Below are 20,517 nucleotides of genomic sequence, written 5' to 3' on the forward strand. Positions count from 1 at the left end.
TCAGCTTATTTGACAGTGTTGGGTTACAGAATCCGAATTTTTTTCCAAATTTATAAATTTAAATTACCAAACACTCAATTGACTTATAAGTTAAGTTATCCAAACAAATTCAATAACTTTTAAGTTAAGTTCACTTATCACTTATAATTCTGTTCTTTACTTTAAGATGTAAGTAGTTTCTTTTAAGTTACGCCAAACGCCCCTAAGTTATCACATAGAAGTACTTCTAAAAGTCAAGAAGCGGTTAAAAGAAGTTAAAAACTCTTTCTTTTTTTCATGCAGATTTGCCAAAACGAGGTTTTCGGTGAGTTCTCCTAGGGTACACAAATTTTGTTCAAATTTTGAGCCCGAAAACCATATGGATATTTTCACATATTTATGTCCGTATCGATATTTGAATTAGACCCGAACCAAATTTCGCGAATTCCGGACCCGAAACGGAGCAGATTTGCCAAAACGAGGTTTTCGGGGGGTTCTCCTAGGGTACCAAAATTTCGTTCAAATTTTATGTCCGAAAACCATATGGATATTTTCACATATTTAGGTCCGTATCAATATGAGAATTAGACCCGAACCAAATTTCGCGAATTCCGGACCCCGAAACGGAGCAGATTTGCCAAAACGAGGTTTTCGGGGGGTTCTCCTAAGGTACCCAAATTTCGTTCAATTTTGAGTCCGAAAACCATATGGATATTTTCACATATCTAGGTCCGTATCGATATTTGAATTAGACCCGAACAAAATTTAGCGAATTCCGGACCCGAAACGGAGCAGATTTGCCAAAACGTGGTTTTCTGAGGGTTCTCCTAGGGTACCCAAATTTCGTTCAAATTTTGAGTTCGAGAACCATATGGATATTTTCACATATTTAGGTCCGTATCGATATAAGAATTAGACCCGAACCAAATTTCGCGATTCCGTACCCGAAACGGAGCGGATTTTCCAAAACGAGGTTTTCGGGGGGTTCTCCTAGGGTACCCAAATTTCGTTCAAATTTTGAGTCCGAAAACCATATGGATATTTTCACATATTTAGGTCCGTATCGATATTAGAATTAGACCTGAACCAAATTTCACGAATTCCGGACCCGAAACGGAGCTGATTTGCCAAAACGATGTTTCGGGGGGTTCTCCTAGGGTACCCGAATTTCGTTCAAATTTTGAGTCCGAAAACCATATGGATATTTTCACATATTTAGGTCCGTATCGATATAAGAATTAGACCCGAACCAAATTTCGCGAATTCCGGACCCGAAACGGAGCAGATTTGCCAAAACGAGGTTTTCGGGGGGTTATCCCAGGGTACCCAAATTTCGTTCAAATTTTGAGTCCGAAAACCATATGGATATTTTCACATATTTAGGTCCGTATCGATATTTGAATTAGACCGGAACCAAATTTCCCGAATTCCGGACCCGAAAAGTTGCAGATTTGCCAAAACGAGGTTTTCGGTGGGTTCTCCTAGGGTACACAAATTTCGTTCAAATTTTGAGTCCGAAAACCATATGGATATTTTCACATATCTAGGTCCGTATCGATATTTGGATTAGACCCGAACCAAATTTCGCGAATTCCGGACCCGAAACGGAGCAGATTTGCCAAAACGTGGTTTTCTGGGGGTTCTCCTAGGGTACCCAAATTTCGTTCAAATTTTGAGTCCGAAAACCATATGGATATTTTCACATATTTAGGTCCGTATCGATATAAGAATTAGACCCGAACCAAATTTCGCGAATTCCGTACCCGAAACGGAGCAGATTTGCCAAAACGAGGTTTTCGGGGGGTTCTCTTAGGGTACCCAAATTTCGTTCAAATTTTGAGTCCGAAAACCATATGGATATTTTCACATATTTAGGTCCGTATCGATATTAGAATTAGACCTAAACCAAATTTCACGAATTCCGGACCCGAAACGGAGCAGATTTGCCAAAACGAGGTTTTCGGGGGTTTCTCCTAGGGTACCAAAATTTCGTTCAAATTTTGAGTCCGAAAACGATATGGATATTTTCACATATTTAGGTCCGTATCAATATGAGAATTAGACCCGAACCAAATTTCGCGAATTCCGGAACTTAAACGGAGCAGATTTGCCAAAACGAGGTTTTCGGGGGGTTCTCCTAGGGTACCCAAATTTCGTTCAAATTTTGATTCCGAAAACCATATTGATATTTTCACATATTTAGGTCCGTATCGATATAAGAATTAGACCCGAACCAAATTTCGCGAATTCCGTACCCGAAACGGAGCAGATTTGCCAAAACGAGGTTTTCGGGACGTTCTCGTAGGGTACCCAAATTTTGAGTCCGAAAACCATATGAATATTTTCACATATTTAGATCCGTATCGATATTAGAATTAGACCTGAACCAAATTTCCCGAATTCCGGACCCGAAACGGAGCAGATTTGCCAAAACGAGGTTTCGGGGGGTTCTCCTAGGGTACCAAAATTTCGTTCAAATTTTGAGTCCGAAAACCATATGGATATTTTCACATATTTAGGTCCGTATTAATATTTGAATTAGACCTGAACCAAATTTCGTGAATTCCGGACCCAAAACGGAGCAGATTTGCCAAAACGAGGTTTTCGGGGGGTTCTCCTAGGGGACCCAAATTTCGTTCAAATTTTGAGTCCGAAAACCATATTGATATTTTCACATATTTAGGTCCGTATCGATATAAGAATTAGACCCGAACTAAATTTCGCGAATTCCGGAACCGAAACGGAGCTGATTTGCCAAAACGAGGTTTTCTGAGGGTTCTCCTAGGGTACCAAAATTTCGTTCAAATTTTGAGTCCGAAAACCATATGGTTATTTTCACATATTTAGGTCCGTATCGATATTTGAATTAGACCCGAACCAAATTTCGCGAATTCCGGACCCGAAACGTTGCAGATTTGCCAAAACGAGGTTTTCGGTGGGTTCTCCTAGGGTACACAAATTTCGTTCAAATTTTGAGTCCGAAAACCATATGGATATTTTCACATATTTAGGTCCGTATCAATATGAGAATTAGACCCGAACCAAATTTCGCGAATTCCGTACCCGAAACGGAGCAGATTTGCCAAAACGAGGTTTTCGGGGGGTTCTCCTAGGGTACCCAAATTTCGTTCAAATTTTGAGTCCGAAAACCATATGGATATTTTCACATATTTAGGTCCGTATCAATATGAGAATTAGACCCGAACCAAATTTCGTTAATTCCGTACCCGAAACGGAGCAGATTTGCCAAAACGAGGTTTTCAGGGGGTTCTCCTAGGGTACCCAAATTTCGTTCAAATTTTGAGTCCGAAAACCATATGGATATTTTCACATATTTAGGTCCGTATCGATATAAGAATTAGACCCGAAACAAATTTCGCGAATTCCGGACCCGAAACGGGCAGATTTGCCAAAACGAGGTTTTCGGGGGGTTATCCTAGGGTACCCAAATTTCGTTCAAATTTTGAGTCCGAAAACCATATGGATATTTTCACATGTTTAGGTCCGTATCGATATTTGAATTAGACCCGAACCAAATTTCCCGAATTCCGGACCCGAAACGGAGCAGATTTGCCAAAACGTGGTTTTCTGGGGGTTCTCCTAGGGTACCCAAATTTTCACATATTTAGGTCCGTATCGATATTTGAATTAGACCCGAACCAAATTTCGCGAATTCCGTACCCGAAACGGAGCAGATTTGCCAAAACGAGGTTTTCGGGGGGTTCTCCTAGGGTACCCAAATTTTCACATATTTAGGTCCGTATCGATATTTGAATTAGACCCGAACCAAATTTCGCGAATTCCGGACCCGAAACGGAGCAGATTTGCCAAAACGAGGTTTTCGGGGGGTTCTCCTAGGGTACCCAAATTTCGTTCAAATTTTGAGTCCGAAAACCATATGGATATTTTCACATATTTAGGTCCGTATCGATATAAGAATTAGACCCGAAACAAATTTCGCGAATTCCGGACCCGAAACGGGCAGATTTGCCAAAACGAGGTTTTCGGGGGGTTATCCTAGGGTACCCAAATTTCGTTCAAATTTTGAGTCCGAAAACCATATGGATATTTTCACATATTTAGGTCCGTATCGATATTTGAATTAGACCCGAACCAAATTTTTCGAATTCCGGACCCGAAACGGAGCAGATTTGCAAAAACGTGGTTTTCTGGGGGTTCTCCTAGGGTACCAAAATTTCGTTCAAATTTTGAGTTCGAGAACCATATGGATATTTTCACATATTTAGGTCCGTATCGATATAAGAATTAGACCCGAACCAAATTTCGCGAATTCCGTACCCGAAACGGAGCAGATTTGCCAAAACGAGGTTTTCGGGGGGTTCTCCTAGGGTACCCAAATTTTCACATATTCAGGTCCGTATCGATATTTGAATTAGACCCGAACCAAATTTCGCGAATTCCGGACCCGAAACGGAGCAGATTTGCCAAAACGAGGTTTTCGGGGGGTTCTCCTAGGGTACCCAAATTTCGTTCAAATTTTGAGTCCGAAAACCATATGGATATTTTCACATATTTAGGTCCGTATCAATATGAGAATTAGACACGAACCAAAGTTCGCGAATTGCGGACCCCGAAACGGAGCAGATTTGCCAAAACGAGGTTTTCGGGGGGTTCTCCTAGGATACCCGAATTTTGTTCAAATTTTGAGTCCGAAAACCATATGGATATTTTCACATATCTAGGTCCGTATCGATATTTGAATGAGACCCGAACAAAATTTGGCGAATTCCGGACCCGAAACGGAGCAGATTTGCCAAAACGTGGTTTTCTGAGGGTTCTCCTAGGGTACCCAGATTTTGTTCAAATTTTGAGTTCGAGAACCATATCGATATTTTCATATATCTAGGTCTGTATCGATATAAGAATTAGACCCGAACCAAATTTCGCGAATTCCGGACCCGAAACGGAGCAGATTTGCCAAAACGAGGTTTTCGGGGGGTTCTCCTTGGGTACCCAAATTTCGTTCAAATTTTGAGTCCGAAAACCATATGGATATTTTCACATATATAGGTCCGTATCCATATTAGAATTAGACCTGAACCAAATTTGGCGAATTTCGGACCCGAAACGGAGCAGATTTGCCAAAACGAGGTTTCGGGGGGTTATCCTAGGGTACCCAAATTTCGTTCAAATTTTGAGTCCGAAAATCATATGGATATTTTCACATATTTAGGTCCGTATCGATATTTGAATTAGACCCGAACCAAATTTCGCGAATTTCGGACCCGAAACGAAGCAGATTTGCCAAAACGAGGTTTTCGGGGGGTTCTCCTAGGGTACCCAAATTTCGTTCAAATTTTGAGTCCGAAAACCATATGGATATTTTCACACATATATATATATATATATGTATATATATATATATATATATTATATGTTTAATGTAGAGTATATATATTGAAATATTATGAATTATTAGAACATTTTACTTAATTTTATATGCCCAATACAGAATTTATATTCATTTCATCAACATTTTTCTCAATTATTGTGCATTAAAAAATTTAAATATAATAAAAATATAAAATATAAATGATAAATCGAATGATTGTATACAATTAAGTTAACATGTTTTACGTGTTTATTGTACTAAACGAAACTTGTAAAACCCCTTTTTATATTCCTAAATTTTTAAATAATCAATCGTCACATTTTTTTATAGATATATAATTTTTAATTTATATTTTATTTAATTTTTTTTAAATATCCGAATTAGACCCGAATCCGAACCGAAAACCGAAAAAACCCGACAAATCGGATAGGGATCTTCATTTTCCAGACCCGGACCCGGATCCGAACCGAAATGAAATATAATGGATCGGATCTGAATCTCAGGAAACCCGACCCGACCCATTGCCATCCTATTGCTGATGTGCATCCAAATAATTAAGATGATTATCTAACATGTCAGCTTGGACATATAGTTGCTAATATAAATTCGGTTTTGCTGAAAATTGAAGTGAAATAAGAATATGAGGCGCAGAGGGAAAGTGAAGTAGTCTAGGCTAGTTATCATCTATCCATATATCCTCAACCAAAGATAAGAGGCCATCCTTGATTCCAAAGGGATTACAATCCCATATCACCACCCTTCTCTACTGCTCCTTGACACATTCAATCTCAATACCACACACTTGACACTACTCTCTAAACTCAGCCCTAACAAATTAAAACAAATATGGCAACTCTGCAACAAACTTCCATCACGTTCCAATGCCGATCACCTTCCGCTCAATACACGCCTACAAAAACACACACTCTCTCCTTCTCCGGGGGCCTCCGTCTCCCCAAACTCACCCTTAATGTAAAATCACGTCGTCGCGGGGGCGCTAAAATGTCAGACAGCGTGGCCAGCAGCTACGCCAATGCCCTAGCCGACTTGGCGCAGTCAAATGGAACCCTAGAAGCCACTGCAAAGGATCTGGAGACGGTTAACCAGCTCTTCTCCGAAGAGGCTGTGTACAAGTACTTCATCAACCCTACTGTCTCGGTTGAAGATAAGATTAATTTAGTGGATTCGTATACAAAGGAGGCGAATCTGCAACCTCACGTCGCGAATTTTTTGAATATTTTGATCGACATGAAGAGGATTGATGAGATTAAGGCGATTGCTAAGGAGTTTGAGGTTGCGTATAACAAGATGACGGAGACCGAGCTGGCTGTGGTGACTTCTGTGGTGCCATTAGATGAGGCAAACCTCGCGCAGATTGCCAAAGGGGTGCAGAAACTTACTGGAGCGAAGAATGTTAAGATCAAGACCGCGATTGATGAGTCACTTGTGGCTGGATTTACGATAAGGTACGGGAATGGAGGATCCAAATTGATTGATATGAGTGTGAAGAAACAGCTTGAAGAGATTGCGGAGACGCTTGAGGTTGGTGATATTCAATTGGTTGGATGATGGATCAGTTAAGCCTATATACAATTGTATATTTATTTCTATATTTTTGCATAATGAACATGGTAATGTGTAACTGTTGGAAAATTTATACAACGGGGATGTATTTTTGTACATGTTCTGGTTTATCCATTCAATCTGTGTTTATAACCAGAGTCACCATGTATTATACTACATCAAGTCCCAATTTACTTGTTTATGTTGTTGAAAATCAAACCAATAGAGATTACACAAGTCGAAAAGGCATATCTCTGGAGTTTGAACAAAAGAAGGCTGTGATAATGCATATACTCTGTAATAAGTCTGCAATAAAAGCAACTTATATCTCCTAAAAATAAAACAAAATTTCAAACTCATATAATATACTCCCTCTATCTTTTTTTAATTGCCTAGTTTGACTTTCAATTAATATTGATCAAAGTTTGAATAAATTATATTATATATATAGGGTAGCACTCCACAACATACCTCTTATATAGAGTTACGTAACACACCCTTATAAATATATACATAATATGTATTTTATTATATTTTTTATGAAATATAATTACAAATTTTGATTATTAAACCAAAAACGAAGTTATACAATTTTTTTATTTCAAAGATTATCTAAAATTATGCAATATCTCAACATGTATCTATAACAGAATGATAATCATCCAGAATTATTCTGTTGTAGAATCAGTTTCGAAAATATACTTTTTTATCAAATTTTAAGTGTTAAATTACTTAAAATAGATATATTTTATAGTTTTCTATATTAGAATCACGTTTTATATGTATTCAATAACAGAATTTATAATAAAATTAATGATTTATAGTGGCGCACTATGTAACTCCATATAAGGAGCCCATCTCTGGAACAAAATCTGGAAGGTCCTAGTTGATGGGGTAGTTCTGTTAATATCTTGTATCACGACACATACCTGAAGATGAATCTGTATGGAGAGCAGCTGGAATTTAATTGTGCCATGAAACATTTCTGTATGGCTTCGAAAATCAGCCAGTTCCGATCTAAGGTACAATCACTTTATCCCTCTTACTTGGTAAAGCTCCATACACTATTGAGAAGCAAGTTAGATTCTATGTGGTTCGGGTACATGCTATTTTGGGTCGACTAGTTCTCACAGCTTTTCAAGTTATAGCCTCTATCCCTCACTTGAAGTTGAAATTTCCAACTGAGGATGGTATCAGGAGATGAGATGTGATAAGCAATCAGGATTATCATGTTGGAAAACCTGGAGAAGGATAAAACTAGTGAAGGCGCCGAAAGGAATAAAAAGCGTAGAAACGAAGATGAAGCTGGGTGCAATGATCATACAAGGCATTTTGAACTGGAGAAATTTGGGGCTGATCCATTTAGACCGATAGCCGAGCCCGGGACAGAAATCGAGGAGGTTGAATTCTATGCAGGTTGTTTAAAAAAGATGGTACAAATTGAGAGAGACATGGAGCCCGAGCGGAGACAAAGGACATGCCGGGTTTAGATTTTGGGGGTGGCAAAACATTGCTTGAATATAGATCTAGAAGGCTAAGTCGGTCAAACAGAAAAAGAGCATGTTTGCTCTTGAAAGACAAAAGGTGATTGAGGCAGAGGTGAAAAAGCTATTAGAAGCCAATTTCATTGAAGAGATCGAGTATCTAGAATGGCTAGCTAATGTTGTTGTAATCAAAAAGTCTAACAACAAATAAATGATGTGGGTGGACTACAATGACCTGAAAAAGCATGTCCAAAGGAATATTACCCGCTCCCAAATATTGATCAGCTTATAAATGTCACTTCGGGGTATCAAATACTTAGCTTCTTGAATGTCTTTTTAGGCTATCACCAGATCACTATGAATGTCGAGTATATTCCAATGACAACATTCATCACCTTAAAAGAGATATATGTTTATATTAAGATGCCTTTCGGCCTGAAGAACACATGGACAACCTTCTAGAGAATGGTGAATATGGTGTTTGGTAAGTATATTGGGAGGAATACAAAATGTTATGTGGACGATATGATAGTGAAGTACTTGTTCGGAGATCATGCCAAAGACTTGAAGGAGTGTTTTGAAATTCTTCGGCGAAATAATATGAAAATCAATCCAAGAAAATGCACGTTTGAAGTTAAAAGTTGTTAAATGCATTTGATGATACCAGATTTTATTGTCATATTTAGTACAGGATTTGCATATCAGAGTTTTGTTAGAAATCAGAGTTTGTCAGGCGATGGAGATATTAGAGTTTACTTAAAGCGGAAATTCTTCAGATTTTTTCTTAGCTGATTTTCAGGAGCGGATCTGGACTAATAAAGAAGATAAATACTATAGAGATTGTACAAAGCGAGACTTTAGAAAGACTGATTTAGAAATTTCTAATTGATATATTTTATGAAGCTGATTAGTAGCATATCAATTAGAAGATATCTTGTAATTGTGAAGTATATAAGCATAGACAGGGTTACACTATAGGTGTCGATTTTCATATAAATAATATTATATCTATAAACCAGCAGCTCATAGTGATATTCATACATCTTTGAGAGAGTAGTGATTCCTATTGTAACTGTTAATATTACACATTAATAAAAACTGAGTTCTAATTTTACATATTATGTTCTTTGATTCGACTAACAATTGGTATCAGAGCCAATATGTTACTACAACAGTTTAAGATCCAAAAAGCTATACAATCATGTTAGAGAGCCATCTACACGAAGTAGAATCGATGTAAGCGTTTTGGTAGTGAAAAAAATGGACGCAGTTCCCAATAAAAATATTAGAGCCAGTTATTAAGAAGTTGATCATCATGTTATGGGAAGTGGGTGGTTCTTAACTATTATGAATTTATGATCGGAGGTTTTGGACATTTTTGTTGAAAGTCTCTCAAAAGATGACCGGGTGTCCTGTCACAATAAATAACGACCGTATAAGAATTACAAGATTTAATGATTCTTGAATTAAAGAAAGATTATTCAGTAGACATTAATTCAAGTTCCAAATCAAGCAGAAAACTAATTTCATTAACGAGATTTTTTGAGAAATTCAAAATCAACTATGCGGGACGGACAACGGAAACGGAAGCGGAAACGAGCATGCATGGGTGGCAGAAATTAGAAAGAGCTGTTAATAAATCAAATTACCGAAATGCCTGCTGATACTTGAAGTATACAGGGGCTGTTTGTGCCGCGGAAGTGGCTTCTACTTCTGGCTTCTTTTTTTTCTTGACCCGTTTGTGTAAATAAGTAGAAGCACTTTTAAGAAGTTGAGAATGCTAGCTTCTCTCTCAGAGCTTCTACTTCTTTTCCAAACACTTTATTAATTTTTTTACTTCTTACTTCTACTTCACTTCTACTCCACTTCTTTAATTTAATCTTCTTTAATTTAATCAAGAAGTCACTGCTAACTCAAACGGCCCCATAGTATTGCATTTTAGACATATTAATATCTAAATATGTATAAATTGTATATAGTATTGCATTTTAGTCATATTAATATCTAAATATATATAAATAAAATATGTGCTACTCGTATGCTGAATATCAATATTAAATTTTATTGAATGACTTACGTCTAACTCGTGCTTTAACGTCGAAATATCAAATATGCATCCCGTCGGCGGTGAACATAACCGAAAGTCTAACAAATATTATTATTATTACATTTCCTGAAAACTTTAACGTTTTTAAATCATTTTCCTGTTAAATTATCATTCACTATAGATATAACAATAGGTCGATGCCATTTGCTATTATTGTATGTGCGTCTAATCGTCTATGCAGCCATAGGCGACTGACCTATTCTTTTCCACACGCTATCATCACTTTGTACTTAAAAAGAGGAAGAGGTTAGAATTAGGACTAACAAACATTGAACATATTAGCCGATCAAAACTCAAGAGACTAAATTTTCCATGCACATGCTATGGCCGCTAAAAAAATTCCTTGCTCTGTGCCAACATTCTGTTTCTTATGTTTCTTGATCAACATTCATTTTTCCTTAGGAGCCGATAGCATCTCAGCTTATCAATCTCTGTCAGGCGACCAAACTATAGTCTCTTCTGGTGGAAATTTCGAACTTGGTTTCTTCAAGCCAGGCAACTTCTCCAAGTACTACATTGGCATTTGGTTCAAGAAGGTTTCTATTCAGACTGTAGTTTGGGTAGCCAACCGAGAGAGGCCGATCACTGATAAGTATTCTTCAGTGCTAAAAGTTGTGAATGGTAACTTGGTGCTTTTCGATGAAACGGATACTGAAATTTGGTCCACAAATATTGAGTTTAGGTCCTCCAGTGTAGTAGCAGTACTTCTTGATGAAGGAAATTTGGTTTTGAGAAATGGATCAAGAAATACTACAGTATGGGAAAGTTGGGATTACCCCTCAGATACATGGTTGCCAAGGGGTAAGCTTGGTTACGATAGACGGGCAAACAGGACACAGATTCTTACTTCATGGAAGAACTCTCAAGACCCCTCTCCTGGATTCTACACTTATGGACTTGACCCTGTTGAAAAGCAATTTCTGATCAGGTGGAACAGGTCTCGGAAAATAGGGACTAGTGGAGCTTGGAATGGGCAGACATTTAGTAATGTACCGGAAATGACTGGTATACCTTTGTTTAACTTCACCTATGTGTCCAATACTGATGGTGATTATTTAACATATTTTCTTGAAAATAGTCCCTCCTTTATTAGTAGATTTATTATGGATTCTAGTGGGCAAATTAAGCAACTCGGATGGTTGGCTGATCAGCACAAGTGGTTTGTGTTCTGGTCCAAGCCAAATGCACAGTGCCAAGTTGATGCTTATTGCGGAGCATTTGGTGTCTGCAATGATATATCCTCTCCTTTCTGTGATTGCTTGCCTGGCTTCAAAAGTAGGTTTGAGAAAAGCTGGAGTTTGGGAGATTATTCTGGTGGCTGCGCGAGATATATGGAATTGGAGTATGGTAATGCAAATACTACTAGTAGGAAAGCAGATATTTTTCAAATTTATTCCTACATGAAATGGCCTGATAATCCTCAAGCTTTCTCAGCTGCGAATGCAGCAGGCTGCAAATCCAACTGCTTGAGCAGTATATCTTGTACAGCTTATGCTTATTATGAGAAGACGTGTTTCTCTTGGAATGGGGACCTCTTTAATATGCAGAAGCTATCTGTAAATGACAATACTGGCAGAGTCATCTACATTAGACTTCATTCATCTGACTTTTCAAAAACTCACAAGAGGATTATTTATGGCGTTGTTGGAGGGTCAATTGCAATTTTACTCATCTTTTCTGGCCTTCTATTAATTGCAATCAGACGATATAAATCAGGGAGAGGTACTAAGATTCCAAGTGCTGCAGAAGGCACACTGGTGGCATTTAGCTACAAGGATTTACAAACTGCGACTAAGAATTTCTTTGAAATGTTGGGGAAGGGAGGGTTTGGATCAGTTTATAAGGGAACATTGACCGATTCAACAGTCATAGCAGTGAAGAAGCTAGAAGGCATCAGCCAAGGAGAGAAGCAATTCCGCAATGAAATCAGCACAATTGGTAACATTCAACATATAAATCTTGTGCATCTTCGTGGTTTCTGTTCTGAAGGTAACATAAGTTGTTAGTTTACGAGTATGCATCCAATGGATCTTTAAATTCTCATCTTTTCAAGGTAAAAAAGGACGAGACTATATTACCCTGGACAACAAGGTATGAAATTGCATTAGGCACAGCCAGAGGACTGACTTATCTGCACGAAAAATGCAGGGACTGTATCATACATTGCGATATAAAACCTGAAAACATTCTGCTAGATTCTTATATGTGCCCCAAAGTTGCAGATTTTGGTCTAGCAAAGTTGGTCGGACGTGATTTTAGCAGGGTTTTGACAACAATGAGAGGGACTCGAGGCTACCTCGCACCTGAATGGATATCAGGCACAGCCATAACAGCAAAAGCAGATGTATATAGCTATGGGATGATGTTGTTTGAATATGTGTCTGGTAGGCGAAATGTGGAGCCAACTAGAGACGGGAAGGTTTGTTGGAAATAATAAACTATTAGCGCAACAATGAGGCAGTTATATATCAGGAATTAACAAGAACAGGCAAGGCTCCAAATAACGAAACAATACACGAAGGCAAAACAGAAATATAATCAGTACCTTAAATCTACAAGAAAAGACAGAAATCATTTAGCTTGCAAAGCTTTATCAAATACTGATCAAAATCAGAATCACAGCTGAGTCGCCTAGCCCTTGAAAAGCCTAGACTGTTCTTGAAACGATAATTGCCCCACTTACGCTGTGTTGGGTTACAGCAATCTCGTCTCTAGGATAAAACAGCTCCGATCAACTCGTTCACAGACACACAATTGATCAACAGCGACCTGTCCTCAGTTCGCCCAGAAAACCTAAGCAATCTTTTCTTGTATGAATTATTGTAGAGAGAAAATAGAGAAGAGTAGCAGCTAGGGTTTTGTATTTTTGTTATCAGTGTATCTCACAAAACGTTTTGATTCTGTATATAATACAAAATAAAACGTAACTGAAGATATGGCATTAATTACAATAAATATTCTGACTTAATGCATTTTATTTTAATTGAATATATTTCAGTACATTCACCACTCAGGGGCACGTACATTCACCACTCAGGGGCACGTACATTCAGCACTCTGGGGCACGTACATTCAGCACTCAGGGGCACGTACAATCACCGCTCAGGGGCACGTACATTCAGCACCCTGGGGCACGTACATTCAGCACCCTGGGGCACGTACATTCAGCACCCTGGGGCACGTACATTCAGCTTAAAATAAAATTATAAGTCAGGATTTATTTAATTAATTAATTCAAGCTACTAACTTCAACTCAATTTATTTATGGATTACACTAAGAAAATGTCTTAGATCCAAACATGAAAGTTTAAGTCCTCATTACAAGGAACAACCTCCAACTGTTAGATTAAGGTAATTCCATCAAGAACCCATACAAAATGAGTCTTAAACTTACCATTTTCTAACAATCCCCCACTAATCCATACAGAAATGCATATTAGATTTTATCATGACTTGTTTTTCAGAGTAGGTACCCTTCCGGGTTTGAACCCTCCTAAGTCCTCTACTTCGATGGCTACCGGATATAGATGGAATATTTCACCTTGAATCTTTATCCGTTTGGTGTAACCACACTCCATAGACGACGACAAGTCAAAGGCTATGGTACAGATCTACGGCTTTGAGACGTTAATGGTCGTGTCTCGATCCTGTTCGACGAATGTTTCAAGGAATAACCATTTCTCTAATTGCGACCACACAATTACATTCGCTTAGCTGGGCATCTCCAAAGATGTACTGCTAACATCTCGTCAAATGACTTGACCCCATTCAGAGTTTTAAAACTCTTGCTATACATGCAGTAACAGTACCTTTTAAGGTTTCCAGGGGATAGACTCAGATATACAAGTATCTAGTTATATGTAGTAAAGGTACTACCGATCCATCCTTACAACTTGTTATTACCACATTGAATACACTTTGAGGGATCTCCTCTCAGGTGTATTGGGTTCCCGCTGTAGATGAACCATGATGGGTTACCAGTCCCATCCCCAACCTCGACTTAAGGACTACAGCATGCTCAAGCCCCTTAGTCAACGGGTCAGCTATATTATCCTGAGTTCCAATGAACTCTATAGCTATAACCCTATCAGAAACAAGACCCCTTATAGACTTAAGTCTAACTTGGATGTGTCTCTCTGTCTTAGCGTTATACTTTACACTTCTGATCTTGTCAATAGTTGTACGGCTATCACAATGAACAGAAATGGCAGGAAGCGGTTTGCTTACTACAGGTAACATTGACATCAGTCCATGTAACCATTCAGCCTCCGTCCCCGTGGCATCCAATGCACACAACTCAGCCTCAAAAGTAGACCGAGTAATCAAAGTCTGTCTAGAAGACTTCCAGGACACAGCTCCACCCGCTAGGGTAAACACATATCCAGTCACTCCATTGGAGCCGGATTTCTTAGCTATCCAACTTGCATCACTGTACCCCTCGAGTACCCCGGGAAATCTCCGGTAATGCAAGCCAAGAGAAATAGTTCCCTTGAGATATCTAAGAACTCTATCCAGAGCCTCCCAATGAGTCTTGTTCGGACAGCTTGTATATCTGGCTAACTTAGACACAGAATAAGAAATATCTGGTCTAGTCACGTTAGCAAGATATTGCAAACTACCAATAATCTGAGAATACCTTAACTGAGACACAGGTACACCTGAACTATTCTTGACAAGGGCCACTTTAGGATCATAGGGTGTACTCGCGATTCTACAATTTGAATAACCATACTTCTCAAGTATAGATTTCTCTATATAATGAGACTGTGACAAGGTTATTCCATCAGTTGACTGTGTTAACTTGATCCCAAGAATCATACTAGCCTCACCCATATCCTTCATCTCAAAGTGCCTTTTCAAGAAACTCTTTGTCTCGTTAATAATCGCAATATTGGTTCCAAACAACAAAATATCATCAACATATAGGCATACAATCACACATTCATTTCCTCTAACCTTATAGTAGACGCACTTATCACTTTCATTAACTAAAAACTCGAATGCTAAAACAGTTTCATCAAACTTTTTATGCCAGTCGATAGGTGCTTGTTTAAGGCCATAGATGGACTTGACTAGTTTACATACTTTCCTCTCGTTACCGGAAGCAATAAATCCTTCAGGCTGATCCATGTAAATCTCTTCTTCAAGGTCACCATGAAGAAAAGCAGTCTTTACATCCATTTGATGGACGATAAGACCATGCACAGAAGCCAATGCTATAAGCATTCGGATGGTTGTCATTCTAGCAACAGGAGAGTATGTATCAAAATAGTCTATACCTTCTCTTTGCCTAAAACCCTTAGCAACTAGCCTCGCCTTGTACTTATCTATTGAGCCATCCGGGTTCAACTTTCTCTTGAAGACCCACTTACATCCTATAGTAGAACACCCAGGAGGGAGATCGACTAACTCCCATGTTCCATTAGAAACAATAGAGTCCATCTCACTCTTTACAGCGCCTTTCCAATGCCTTGACTCCGAAGAGTCCATGGCTTGACGGAAAGTTAAAGGTTCATCCTCGACATTGTAAGTGAGAAAGTCACTGCCAAAGTCCTTGACTACCTTTGCACGCTTACTCCTTCTAGGTTCCTCTACTTCGTTAGGAGTAGAGCTACTACTAGGATTCGCCCCCACATTTGTCATCTTTTCCACATGATCGGGAATAGAACTCGATGTGAGAGTCGGATCATCCTCAGAATTACCCTGAGGTATACCAGTCTTCATAGGGAACACGTCCTCAAAGAACGTTGCATCACGAAACTCAACTATCGTATTAGCCACAATGCCGTCTATGTCAGATTTTATAACTAAAAATCTCATAGCGGTTGTGGTCTCTAGATAGCCCAAAAAGATACAATCAACAGTCTTAGGCCCTAGTTTCTTTCTCTTGTGTTCAGGTACAAGTACCTTTGCAAGGCACCCCCACACACGAAGATAATTCAAACTAGTTTTACGTTTTCTCCATAATTCATATGGTGTCTTATCCATGTGTTTCAAAGGGACCCTATTCAGAATATGGCAAGCCGTATTCAGAGCCTCTCCCCACATGTATTTAGGCAACCCCGAATTAATTAACATGTTGTTAATCATATCTTTAAAAGTTCTGTTCTTTCGCTCTGCACCCCATTAGACTCAGGTGTGTATGGTGGAGTAACCTCATGAACTATACCATTGCTTGCGCAAAATTCATTAAACAAGTTACTTGTATACTCACCACCTCTATCAGATCTCAAACGTTTAAGTACTTTGCTCGTTTGTGTTTCAGCTTCATTTTTAAACATAATGAATTTTTCTAGTGCTTCATCCTTATGTTTAAGCAAATAAACATAACAATATCTACTATAATCATCTATAAAGGTAATGATATATCTATAATGATCCTTAGTCAAAACACCACCGAATTCACATATGTCTGTGTGAACTAAATCTAACAATTCAGAATCCCTAACAACATTATGAAAAGGTTTCTTTGTTTGTTTAGCAGTCACACATACTTGACACTTAGATTTCTTATCAATGGAATGCTTTGGAATCAACTCTAAATTCATCATATTCTTTAGAGCACCAAAATTTAAATGACCAAGTCGTGAGTGCCATAAATCAGATGATTCAACACAATTAACAGAAGGAACATTAATAAAACCACCCAAAACGGGTTCCACATTTATCAAAAATAAACCATCCAACAAGAAACCCTTGCCAACAAATGTACCAGTTTGAGTAATCACAACTTTATTACATTTAAAAGAAAGTTCAAAGCCATTTTTAACTAAATAGCTTCCACTTATAATATTTCTATGAATAGAAGGAACATGATGCACTCTAGTGAGGGTCAGAACACGCCCAGAAGCAAACTTCAGGTCCACGTTTCCAATTCCTAGCACTTGAGCAGCACTTGCATTCCCCATTCTCACTGTCACTCCATGACACTGTTGATAAGATACAAAAAGAGTAATATCAGCACAAATATGCACATTAGCTCCTGTATCAATCAACCATTCATGAGACAGATAAGCGGAAAACAGTTCAGGATTGTAGGCAACATACCCGTCATTGGTTTCAGAGGCAACAACCTCACCAACAACCATGTTAGCCACAGGCCCACTCGTGGTTCCAAGCACAGTATTATCCTGAGCTACCACACCAGCTTTCTTAGCTTTCTTCATGGGACAGTCCTTGCTCCAATGACCAACCTGTCCACAAGACCAACATGGCTTGTTTGCCTTTGGTTTCTTAGCCTTGTTCTTGTCATTCTTGGGTTTATCCTTCTTAGTGACAGATTTCCTTTTCTGTCCTACAGTTACTACGTTCACCTTCGAACTACTCCCATGCTCAGCAGGCATCACATGTCCTTGTTTGGACTTGTGCTGCTCCTGCACAGAGATGTCCAACATCAGATTAGTCCAAGTGATCTCTCCTTTCTGTCTTTTCAGGGAGAGAGCAAATTCTTCCCAAGACTTTGGGAGTTTTTCAATCACGGACATAACCTGAAACTTTTCAGGCAGGTCCATTCCGGACTCCTTCAAAGCATGCACCAACATCTCAAATTCATGCACCTGTTCCGTCATGGATTTTCCATCCACCAGCTTGAAATCAAGAAACCTCGCCACACTATACTTCTCAAGACCTTGAGAATCAGTATTGTGGGTTTGGTCCAGCTTCTCCCACAAAAGCTTCGCAGTATAGGCATCCGATGAATATACATCGAATAGAGTGTTTGCTAACGCTGCCAAAATAGCAGCCCTAGCCACCCCATCCTTTTCAGCCCACAAAGCATAAACCTTTGCAGAATCAGCCTTCTCTTGATCCAAAACAGGAGGATCATACTGCACCACTGGCCATAAGCCCTTAACCGTTAACCAGAGCTTCATCTTTTTCTGCCAACGAGAAAAGGAAGCCCCCCCACTGAATTTATCAGGCATGCCCGATAAATCAATAGGCTTAGGGAAACTGTACGTAGCCCAATCAATGGTAGCAGTACCACCAGAACCAGAACTAGGAGCACCAACAACAGTCACAGGAGTTTCAGTTTCGTTAACCATCTTGCTAATAACTATATAACACAGATTATCGTTTCAAGATTGTTGGAAATAATAAACTATTAGCGCAACAATGAGGCAGTTATATATCAGGAATTAACAAGAACAGGCAAGGCTCCAAATAACGAAACAATACACGAAGGCAAAACAGAAATATAATCAGTACCTTAAATCGACAAGAAAAGACAGAAATCACTTAGCTTGCAAAGCTTTATCAAATACTGATCAAAATCAGAATCACAGCTGAGTCGCCTAGCCCTTGAAAAGCCTAGACTGTTCTTGAAACAATAATTGCCCCACTTACGCTGTGTTGGGTTACAACAATCTCGTCTCCAGGATAAAACAGCTCCGATCAACTCGTTCACAGACACACAATTGATCAACAGCGACCTGTCCTCAGTTCGCCCAGAAAACCTAAGCAATCTTTTCTTGTATGAATTATTGTAGAGAGAAAATAGAGAAGAGTAGCAGCTAGGGTTTTGTATTTTTGTTATCAGTGTATCTCACAAAACGTTTTGATTCTGTATATAATACAAAATAAAACGTAACTGAAGATATGGCATTAATTACAATAAATATTCTGACTTAATGCATTTTATTTTAATTGAATATATTTCAGTACATTCACCACTCAGGGGCACGTACATTCACCACTCAGGGGCACGTACATTCACCACTCTGGGGCACGTACATTCAGCACTCAGGGGCACGTACAATCACCGCTCAGGGGCACGTACATTCAGCACCCTGGGGCACGTACATTCAGCACCCTGGGGCACGTACATTCAGCACCCTGGGGCACGTACATTCAGCTTAAAATAAAATTATAAGTCAGGATTTATTTAATTAATTAATTCAAGCTACTAACTTCAACTCAATTTAATTATGGATTACACTAAGAAAATGTCTTAGATCCAAACATGAAAGTTTAAGTCCTCATTACAAGGAACAACCTCCAACTGTTAGATTAAGGTAATTCCATCAAGAACCCATACAAAATGAGTCTTAAACTTACCATTTTCTAACAAGGTTAACTTCTTTCCGGCAAGTGCTGCAACTGTGATGATAAATGGAGGCGACATTCTTACCATATTGGATCCCAATTTAAACCGGTTTGCTGATGAAAAGGAAGTAACCAACATCTGTAGAATAGCTTGTTGGTGCATCCAAGACGATGAACATGTTAGGCCAACAATGAGCAAAGTGGTTCAAATTCTTGAAGGGGTTTTGGATGTGGACATGCCTCCAGATCCGCGAGGACTTCAAGTATTCATCGACAATCAAGATGATGATGTTTTCTTTACTGATAAGCATTCTTCTCAGAATTTGCATATACAGAGCCATCCTTCTTGGGCATCCACACTAGTCGAAGAGAAGTAAATCAACCAAAAGATCAAAGAATGCTGATTCGGTTTACCGCTTGAGCGCTGCATTGGTTCTATCGTGAGCGTGTTTGAATTGAAGTTTTTTCTTTGTTGTTAAGTGTTAATTCTAGTTGCATTGTTGTAGAGTAGATTTCTCATTTCTTATTATATATGTAACAATCAATCGCGGATTTTGTACAACAGTCTAAGAAATACAAAAAGACTTAAAATTTGTTGTTGAGGATCTTTACTCGTCTAAAGTCTATTTTGCTTTGAAAAACCAATTTAAAGATTTGCAATTATCTTCATCCACGAGACTTCTCTTTGCTTTTCTTTTTATCTTGAAGCTCTACCATCTCTCATCACATGTCGTGTATAAAACCAGCTCTTGATGCTTCACATTTTTGAGAAGCTCCAAATCGAAAAGGATGAAATTAATAAAATTATCTTTTACATCTATTTTTTTGTAATTTCTTCTTTGTAAAAGATGAAAATACTTAAATAACTTTTAAATCGCGTTAATCATAATTTAATAACTTATAAGTCACAACTTAAATATCACTTATAATCCATATAAAATTATAAATAACTTCTTTTAAATTTAATATCATGTATAGGGATAAGTAGA

The 20,517-nt window shown here is 38.5% G+C and overlaps 1 protein-coding gene and 1 pseudogene across 1 annotated transcript; both read left to right on the top strand.

Annotated features, from left to right (window-relative positions):
- Positions 1 to 5,963: 5,963 nt before the first annotated feature.
- LOC108220281 (ATP synthase delta chain, chloroplastic) lies at positions 5,964 to 7,014 on the top strand. Its single transcript, XM_017394010.2, has one exon. The coding sequence runs from the start codon at positions 6,179 to 6,181 to the stop codon at positions 6,899 to 6,901; it is 723 nt and encodes a 240-aa protein (XP_017249499.1). The 5' UTR covers positions 5,964 to 6,178; the 3' UTR covers positions 6,902 to 7,014.
- A 3,717-nt stretch (positions 7,015 to 10,731) lies between these two features.
- LOC108221337 (G-type lectin S-receptor-like serine/threonine-protein kinase At2g19130) lies at positions 10,732 to 20,128 on the top strand (annotated as a pseudogene).
- Positions 20,129 to 20,517: the final 389 nt, after the last annotated feature.

The sequence above is a fragment of the Daucus carota genome, chromosome 5, assembly GCF_001625215.2.
Source record: "Daucus carota subsp. sativus chromosome 5, DH1 v3.0, whole genome shotgun sequence".
Classification (NCBI taxonomy): Eukaryota; Viridiplantae; Streptophyta; class Magnoliopsida; order Apiales; family Apiaceae; genus Daucus; species Daucus carota.

Bases quoted from the DNA above. Each gene is read 5' to 3' on its own strand.
- LOC108220281 (XM_017394010.2), top strand. From the start codon at position 6,179: ATGGCAACTCTGCAACAAACTTCCATCACGTTCCAATGCCGATCACCT.